The following is a 9715-nucleotide window of genomic DNA, read 5'->3' on the forward strand; positions in this document are numbered from 1 at the left end:
GGGAACAGATACAGATAGACACAAATTACTGCATTTATTTGGGCATTGTATTTTAGGAGTACTTTTTTTCAGAAATGTCTTTGTACTCTAACTCAAGTAGTTATTTTGAGTAGTTGTTTTTGCAAAGTAAAAGTACTTGTACTTGAGTAGCTTTTTGCTACTCTACCCACCGACACACCAAACACCAACAAAACAAAACCCTCTCCAAAAGGTCATGATAATTAAGATATAATTTATTAACATGAACCATACATCAAAATATCGACCAAAAAACATCTGAAAATGTAATGGACAAATGATTTTAGTTGCCAAGTCTGTGGATGTTCCACTTAGGTACAAACAGCATATATACTGTGCGGTTTGGAGTTGTGGAAATAATTCCTACACTAACACCACATTCAACCTGATTGCAGTCAGTCTTTCAACTCTTATCAGGTCTGTTGATGTTGTCTGTGTCGAAGATGAAGGGTTTATCATAGCCCATTAGGTGGTTATAGTCATGTGGAATGGGGAACAGGTCTGGGTTTACCAGCAACCCCATGTTGTCAGCGTAGAAGGTGGTGAACATCTTGCTGACGGCTGGGATCCTGACCTGCCTCTGGTGGAAGACGCTCTTTTTCTCAGTGAGGAAAACATTGTAGGTGATGGCAGTGTAGGTGTCTCTGTCTGGGTTGTGGTACATGCGGATCACGTAGCCCTTGGTGATGACGTGTAGGAGGACAGGGGTGAGGAAGGTAAAGAAGCCGATGAAACCACAGAAAACAGCCTGCATAGCAAAGCTCTGGACTCCTAGTCCGGTTTTCAGGAGGATGTGGGGCATGAGGAAAATGCTGGCCCCGCTGGTGCTGTAAGAGAACATCTTTACCCCTGACAAAAGTGAAGATACAGAGAACACAGGTTAACGAAGGAGGGTTGCTGTAGAATACACTTTTCCATACACTGCTATCATCAGTCATATATCCATTGTTTCCAAGTATTGCATTGCTCACTGTACAGTAAAAGTCTCATAAACCTACAGTTTTACACAGCAACTGAAGATGTACCAGACAGCTAAATGGGTTACAATGTATCAAACTATTACTACTACTATTGAAAGTACTTTCTTAGGGGAGGCAGTAGCTCAGCCCATGGGGACTTTGCTTGGAAACTGTAGAAACCCCTAACTGAATGGGGTGACTAGAGGCCCCTCGCTCTGACATCTCTCCATGTGTTAATCGGGGCTCCAGACTGCGACCAAGTGTGCGAGTTAAAATTTCACGTGGTCGCATTCGAGCAAGTGCAAGGTGATCATCATCAGGGACCTACAGCGTGACCATTTCACTCGCAAATGTCCCTGAAGTGAGAGCACACTGTGCGAGTAAAGACCGCAACCTACCGTAATGCCCCCCTCCCTGCCACTAATAGTAGTATTGTTGTATAGTCTGACTGACCGCCGGGAGCACAGGGAGAAATCCCTGGGTAGGTCTCTCTTTGACTGCTTAAACAACTCATTTTAAAAACAGCGAGAGACGGGAAGGGGATTTTTTGTGTTGTGGTAGCTGGTTATTTAGCTATAGGAGGTGCCTTTTGTTGAAATGTTCAACTTTTCAGTCAATGAGCTTATCAATGTCACTTTTTTATTGACTACCAGCTATATACAGAGTGCTAGCCTAAAAAAAAAACAGGTGTTTTCTAACATTAACTTAGCTCTCCTTATTAGCTAGGCTCCTTACATGCTTGCTAATAACTTTTTTTTAAGCTGGATCGCCCACATTGACAGCGTTGTGTTGGACAGATTTGTGCAGTTGTGTTCATGAGGGAGAGAGAGAGAGAGAGGGACGGGTGAGTGAGAAAGAGAGAGGGACGAGCGAGAGGATGTGTTGCACGAATGCGCTACGGTGCTCTGCAATCAAATACAATTTTAAATAGGCCTAGTAAAAAAAAATAAAAAAATCAATCTGTGGTGGTCAGTGTTGATATTGTGGCGGGCTGCCACAATTAAATGAACGTATGGGAAACACTGACATCTTTTAATCATCGATGGGCTTAGACTGCACAGCGAAAATTTTAAGTAGATCAAACTCATTCCCTAGGAGGAGTAAAAGTACGGAGCCTGTAAGTCAACAAAAATTACCATTAAATCCAAAACGGCAGACTTCCTGTTGGGTTTAGGTAATGGTTCCAAGAGGCTTTTTTGTACATCTGGACATGATACATGTGCTACAGACATTTCGTACATGTAGGTCAAACATGCCGCACGGGCTGTTTAACTGAAGGTCATTTCCTGTTGCCAGTAGGTGGCACTATGTATATGGGTGAATATTGGCAAGTACATGTGTTCAGGGAGGGACTTATCAAAGGTGTTAAATTTGGTACAGATTTGATCATGTACAGTCAAGTTACACCAACGTTCTATTTCATGGAGAATTATCAATTTTCGACGACATGCCACGGACACGCCCATGTGTGAGTTAACGAAAACTCACAGATTGCTCAACTTTTCATCGTCAATGCCTTTAGAATGCACAGCAGAAATCTGAAGTCGATCCGGTTAATTCCCTAGGAGGAGTTTGTTAAAGTATGTAACCTGTGAATCGTCAAAAAAGGCAGTTAAAAATAATGTTGACTTCCTGTTGGGTTTAAGGAATCACTTCCAGCGGCTTTTTGTAGGTCTGGACATGATACATCTGCCACAGAAATTACATGCAATTTGGTGAAACATGGCCCTGGGAGCTGCTCTGTAGGGGCACTAGCAAGCCAACCTGTGCGACAACTATATGACGCGTACATTTCGACCATGCTTGAATTTTGTGCAGAGTTTGGTGAGTTTTTGAGCATTTTTCGGCTGCCCGAAATGCGTTTCATTTGGGAAAAATAATTCCTTTCATTTCAATAGGATCCTAACATGTTTCATGCTTGGGCCCTAATAATTCCTTCAGTTTCCATAAGCTAATAATATACTGATCATGTCATTTAGTGCTTACGTTACAAAAGTGGCAGATAAAAGGTCTGAGTTGTATAAATAAAACTAAGTTGCACTATATTGCAGTGGCTGGGTACTGTCTTAAAGGGATTTTCTTAAGTTTTTTCTTAAGCTGTGTAGTTCAGTAGTCCAACTAGTATCAGATAAAGAAAAAGAAAGAAAAAGATAAATTGAAAAGTTACTCACCTCGAACAGCACTGCCTAGGCTGCCAGTGTAAATGAGGTTCTCATCCTCAGATTGGGTAGCCGTGGAGAAACAACAGGTTGATGGACAGTTGGACTGTATCTATTCAATGAAACAGAAGAAAACACATGATCAGCTTTATATCCCGCAGAGAGCGTTTCAGCGTTTGTCTGCCAGATTCTGTTAAAATTTTGTTGATTTGGTCATTTTTCCTTGTTTTACGTAGGTAAATGGTTTATTTTTTCGTCTGCTTTTGTGTTTGTTGTTGATACTCAATCTGAAGTGTTTTATATTGAAAAGTGACCATATTCTGACAATATATGTGTGCATATATTTATGGATGCACTGATTGCTGGGGACTGGAATTGGCCAGTTTACAGCTTAATTGGCCATGATCAGTGACCGGGGGCCGAGCAGTGTCTGATGTCCAATTTTAAACACAGCTCCTGTAGTCGATTTCATTCAGTACCACGGTGGTCTCGATTGGTAAAAAAACTAAATAAAACTGAAAGGGAATCCCTGGTGAAAAAAATTCAAACCATTATAAAATTGCTGACAAATACAGTCAACAGAGCAGATGGATACATGGCAGTTCTCCAGACTGCAATCATTTTGGTCGCAAATGCAACAATTTTTTTAAGTGTGCGAGTTAAAATTTCACATGGTCTCATTCGTGTGAGTGCAAGGTGATTCTTAGCAGCACAACAGTTTCCCTTGCAAATGTTTCTAAAGTGTGAGCACACTGGGCGAGTAAAGACTGAAAACTGCCGTAATCCCCCCGCCTCGCTGCTAATCGTTCAAAACAACATCGGACTGGCCGCTGGCACCGGCAGAAATCCCGGTGGTTGCTCTGTGGCCGCTTGGGCAGCTCGTTTTACAAAAGCAAGAGAGAGATGTGTCGGTAGCTTAAGCGGTGAGAGGGGGAACAATGGGGGAGAAGATAAGGAAGGATTGTGTTTGGCTAACTGGCTATGGACTTGAGTTAGGTGGGTGCACAGGAATTGTTCTGACACTGAGTCAGAGATCAGCTGTTCATCAGAGTGATGGCTAGTGGAAGAAACTGTTCCTGAGTCTGTTGGTTTTGATGTACAGTGGTCTGTAGCTCCTACCAGAGGGGAGAAGTTGGAACAGGTTGTGGTGAGATGGATCTTCTGCAGCGATGTTTCCTGAATCTGGAAATGAATAAGTCCTGAATGGAGGGTAGGGTTGGCACTGATGATCTTTTCTGTAGCCCTGACTGTCCATTGTAGTCTGTCCCTGTCCTTTTTGGTAGCAGATCCAAACCAGACAGTCATGGACGTGCAGAGGAAAGACTGAATGATGGCTGTGTAAAAGTGGATCAGCAGCTCCTTAAGCAGGTTGAGCTTTCTGAGCTGGGGCAGGAAGTACATCCTCTGCTGGGCATTTTTGATGATGGTGTCAGTGTTGGGTTCCCACCTAAGGTCCTGGGATATAGTGGATCCCAGTAACCTGAAGGTTTCCACAGCAGACACAGCAGGGCGTGAGCTACACACACGCTATGCACGTCCATATTCTGCAAAGGAATTATGCTGCTCTTATAAAAACACAAGAATGAGGAGAGAGAGCTAGCCAAGTGTTGAGTGCTGCCGTGCTTATTAATCATTAGTTGCCCATTGATATTAATGAACACACGTGAATGTGAAACAAAATGAAATGTGTTCTCTTCTCCCCACACTCAGACACACAAGAAGCCTACACCTCAGGTAATGACGCAGCCTAACAACCAAAATCAAAATCTGCACTATTTGTGTTAAGGGCTGCTTTACCTGGTCCGTGTTTGAAAGATATCCACCACGACTTGTAACGTCATAGGCTACCAAGTTTATAACCGAGTGAAGTCTGTGTGAGTGAACACATGCACATAAGACGGTAGCTAAATTAGCTTACAAGGACTAGTGTGCATCACTAACTTTCTTTACTAACCTCAGGTCCTCCAGTCACCACTGTCCTTTATTTTCCTAACAACCAGTTTTTCAGACTCATCTGAAAACTGAAAAATAATTTAGGATGTACCTGTCTGTACAGGACAGAGCTGTAGGGTACACCAATTTAATCTGTATGTGATTTTTCAACATTGGACAGGTAGGTAATGATAAAATACAGCAACCAGTTACTTTCGATAAAATGGGCTAATGTTAAGTTACAAAGCAGTCAAAAGATGTAGCCTTCACTTTTTCAGCAGTTTGGGAAACAACTAGGGTTGGGCCGATAGACGATGCCATCGTCCATCGGAGATGGCTGACAGACATCACGATGCTGAGCTGGCATCGTGATTGTAAAACCCCCACAGCAAAAAAAAAAATCTCAAACATTCACATTATACCACCCTGTCCCCACACTCACACACACCTACACCTCAGGTAAACACCCCGGCTTGCCCCGCTTCTCTGTCTCTCTCAACCTCAGTCTGCTTTATTTTCTCCATCAGCAGTCGCCTAAAAACTGAGAACTTGTCTTTTTTCTGTATATTTCCAACGTCTGTTATCACGGCAGCAGGTGAGCCGCACTTCGGATTATTAATGACATCGCCTATCAAACAACTGAAACCAACATCTGCACTCTCTGTGTTCACTGTTGCTTTACCGGGTCTGTGCATAAAATATCCACTGCAACTTGTAACGCAAGTTAATAGCCTACCAATGTTTTTACCGAGTGAAGTCACACGCGAGAACACACACCATCGTCCAATGGAAATTTTGTAGACATTGCCCAACCCTAGAAACGACAGACTTTTCTTGATCTTGAGAAACTGACACACCTTAACTGACACTGTACGTTTACTGCCACAATATTTTTCTCTGCTCACGTTCCCCGTCACTTTTTGCCGCTCGGACAATCACACACTTGTGTACACCTCCCACCTCTGAGTTACACTGCTCTTATAGCAGCACCTGTCATGTAGATGTCCTTTGAATAATGAGGAAGGAAGCAATCCAAGCAGTGAAGTGTTAGCGCGCTCGCATTGTTTTTGTGAGTGAAAATTAGTAGGGCATTGATATAATAATGATTGTGTGAAATTTTAGTAGCAGCAGTACCGCCGCTCCTGAATGTAATTAGGGGAAACACTGGACAGCTAAATCTACATCTGTCCACTGCAGAGTCTCTATCCACCTGGAAGAGTAACTAGTAGCCGGTATATTGTGTATAAGTATACTATTATAACATTAAATTAAAAGGTTTGTTTTCATAATACTAATATATTTATAGGTTACACTAGGGTTGGGCCGATAGACGATGCCATCATGTCCATTGGCGATGGCTGACATCGTGATTGTAAAACCCCCGCCCCAAGGAAAAATCTCAAATTTTCACATTATACCACCCTGTGAAAGCAGGTTTTAATGATCACGTTATTATTGTTTTTAAGTAGGCCTATGCTTTTCCCCTGCCTCGGAATTCTCTTCTCCCCACACTCTGAAACACTCACACACACCTCCACCTCAGGTAAACACCCCGGCTTGCCCCGCCTCTCTCTGTCTCTCTCGCCCCCGTCTGCTCCATTTTCTCAGCAGTTTCTTTTATAAAGTCGCCTAAAAGACTGAAAACTCGTCTTTTTCGGTATATTTCCTCCTGCGATCCATTATCAGGGCAGCAGGTGAGCCGCACATCGGCTTATTAATGACGCAGCCTATCAAACAACTGAAACCAACATCTGCACCCTTTGTGTTCCCTGCTGCTTTACCTGGTACTTGTGACGTAAGTTAATAGTCTACTATTTTTTTTTAATCGAGTGAAGTCTGCGCGAGGACACACGCACATAAGACTGCTGCTCCCCACGTGCGTGCACACGCCTGCGCACACGATGACATCTGATAGAAATTTTGCAGACATCGCCCAACCCTAGGTTACACTTTATTTGGCTTATGTCTGCCTACAGATGAAACATTTCAACTTTAAATTTTCAGCTTATTGATATGGAACAATTAAACTAATTCACAAATAAATCAGTTTTCTGTTTTGTTAAGATTTCATTAGGGCCAATATTAGTGTATTCATCATAATTTCAGATAATAGTAGGCCTATTATATATAGCTTACCACTAGCATTACCACATTATTTAGGTCCCAAAACGAGGTCATGTCCAGGGAAGAAGAGGACGTATGGTCAATCTACGTTATTAGCTTAACAAGTATCATCGGCCAAAGCAGGTGGAAACACTGCTTTTCTACTTTTATCCTTCACCTGCTTCGCTGCCTTCACAAAGTCTATGTGTACCATAGACTGTGTGTATGAGCTGAACTCTGCCCTCGGTCAAACACGCAGAGTTGAGGACAATAATTATTTTTCTGGATCTACATGATTGACATACATGGAAAATCTGGAAAAAAAATCACAACCCTGTTTAGTGTTACTGACACTACTTTCCACAACTTTTCCAAAGGTTTTGGGATTTTATTTTTTTTCAAAACATTTCCCGGCCTGGAAAAAAGATATTTTCCAATTCCATGACTTTTCCAAGTTTTTCATGACCATATGAACCGTGAAAAGGTGATTTTTGGTTAGTAATAACATTATAACATTAGCAACTGCAAAAACAATGCGCTGTCATTTTTAGCAGGGGACAGTTTGCAATATTAATATTTTAGTTTTGAAATTCCCTTTCAAAAATCCATGCAGGACAGTTCATTGTACATTAGGAGCTAATGCTAACTGAGCTAAGCTCAACTAGTTTACATGAATCATGTCGATCCTTGTTTATATTTGGAAAACGAAATGTAGCCTAATTAACAGGACTTAATGCTGAGTTATATATAAAATAAAGACATGATCCCTTTTGCAATTATCTTTATGACTACATTATTTAACTTGATGTGTACCTACCAATCCAGTCCTTTATACCTGGTAAAATACCTTTAAATGGCCAATACAACCCATAACATGCAGTATATCACTTGTCAGAAAGTGATTACAGCTACTACTTATTGACTGAAAGGCAGATTCTGCCTCAAAATGGCTTGATTTCATTCAGAAGTTACATTTGACAGATTATAACTCTATAACTAGTAGCCTACTTTTTACCAGTTAAAATACCTTTAAATGGCCAAAACAACACATAAAATGCAGTCTACTTGCCAGAAAGTAATTTCAGCCTCTACTATAGAAATTTACGTTCCTTCTCGCCTGGCTCTGCCATCCCTTCACACAAAGCAATCCCAGTCCCTATTCTCATCTGTGACACCACCATGGTGGAACAAGCTACCACACGCCATCAGAGCAGGGGCGTCCTTCTCTAACTTCAAGAAGCTCTTGAAAACTCATTTCTTCCAAGAACACTTCCTCTTATAACACCTCTAACTCCTAACCTCTACCATGCACTTTCTGTGCTCTTCTTCATCTATCCCCTACAATTATCTTGTATTGATTGCACTTTTTGTTAACTCTTACCTACCTTCCATAGGTATTTAACCCCACTGATGTGATATTAACTATGAGCTCTTACTAGTATTTATTGCTGCTCTTACTAGTATGTATTGTCAGTTGATCTGTATTTGAAGCTCTGTTGATGCTTGTATGTTGTACCTCAAATGTAAGTCGCTTTCGATAAAAGCGTCTGCCAAATGAGTAAATGTAAATGTACTTATTGACTGAAAGGTAGATTCCGCCTCAAAATGACTTGATTTCATTCAGAAGAGTTATATTTGACAGATTATAAAACCGAAATCGTCCCCTTTTTATTTCATATATAATAACATTATATTTTTTGATGACATACTGACCACCAAACCAAAAATGTCCCCGGTTTTCATTTGAGAAATCTGGTCACCTTAGTGAACACATGCCTTTATAAGGTCTATATGAAACATTGTATCACAACATACTCCCCAGACGTCCCGATGTTTCTTTGTAGACATCGTCCGATGGCAATTTAACAAACTGACAAATGAGGAAGGCGTTGTGCATCTCTTGAGAAAACACAATGTCCGTTCGCAGTTAAATACCTTGTTGTTTTGGTTGGAAAACGACCTTCTGACGGCACGTAGTTTGTTCCCGCTTCCTCCTCTGAAAGAAGACACGGTTAACGGCGCACCATGTCCTGCGGCTGTAAGGTGAATGTTACTGAACGACTGAGAAACAATTCGTGGTCGTAATCTACACAGAATGTACAAAGAAAACATCGTGAGTTTGTTTGCAACCTCTTTACACTTAATTTCACGCACAGTGGAAGTACTTCCGTTTCTTCTTCTTTGTGTAATGGTGGCCTACAGACCAGCAAGAAAGGTGCATGCTGCCACCTACTGTATCGGAGTGTGCAACATCTTAAAGCGTTTATAATCGGTATGGAGCTAAATAAGGACCAAATATTTTGTTAATTTGAAAAATAAAAAAATGTAATAGAAATACTAAAACTCCTAACACTTTGATGAGGCCGTGTTAACTGCGTGGCGGTCACCTCTTACTGCTGTGAAAGCTGTTATGCATTTTAGGCAAAGCCTTAACACTGTTTGAAACACGTTTTGAGATTTGAAAAAACTTTATTTTATTTGTGAAAATGACAAAAGGGTGATTTCACTACTTTTTGTCCACATGCAGACCACATTAGACCAGGT

The 9715-nt window shown here is 41.3% G+C and overlaps 1 protein-coding gene across 1 annotated transcript; it reads right to left on the minus strand.

The window, feature by feature from the left end:
* Positions 1 to 212: 212 nt before the first annotated feature.
* Positions 213 to 9356, minus strand: tmem70 (transmembrane protein 70). The gene is made up of 3 exons (XM_046052843.1): positions 9107 to 9356; positions 3149 to 3248; positions 213 to 867 (listed from the first exon to the last, which is right to left on the minus strand). The coding sequence occupies exons 1-3, from the start codon at positions 9281 to 9283 to the stop codon at positions 422 to 424; spliced, it is 723 nt and encodes a 240-aa protein (XP_045908799.1). The 5' UTR covers positions 9284 to 9356; the 3' UTR covers positions 213 to 421.
* Between the last annotated feature and the right edge of the window lie 359 nt (positions 9357 to 9715).

This window comes from Micropterus dolomieu, linkage group LG06 (genome assembly GCF_021292245.1).
Source record: "Micropterus dolomieu isolate WLL.071019.BEF.003 ecotype Adirondacks linkage group LG06, ASM2129224v1, whole genome shotgun sequence".
Taxonomy (NCBI): Eukaryota; Metazoa; Chordata; class Actinopteri; order Centrarchiformes; family Centrarchidae; genus Micropterus; species Micropterus dolomieu.

What these genes read in the sequence shown, in the direction of transcription:
- tmem70 (XM_046052843.1), bottom strand. Translation starts at nt 9,283, where the DNA reads ATGTTTTCTTTGTACATTCTGTGTAGATTACGACCACGAATTGTTTCT. An exon ending in TTTCCAACCAAAACAACAAG is followed by an intron (nt 3,249 to 9,106) that starts GTATTTAACTGC and finishes TTCATTGAATAG; the next exon opens with ATACAGTCCAACTGTCCATC. An exon ending in CCTAGGCAGTGCTGTTCGAG is followed by an intron (nt 868 to 3,148) that starts GTGAGTAACTTT and finishes CACTTTTGTCAG; the next exon opens with GGGTAAAGATGTTCTCTTAC.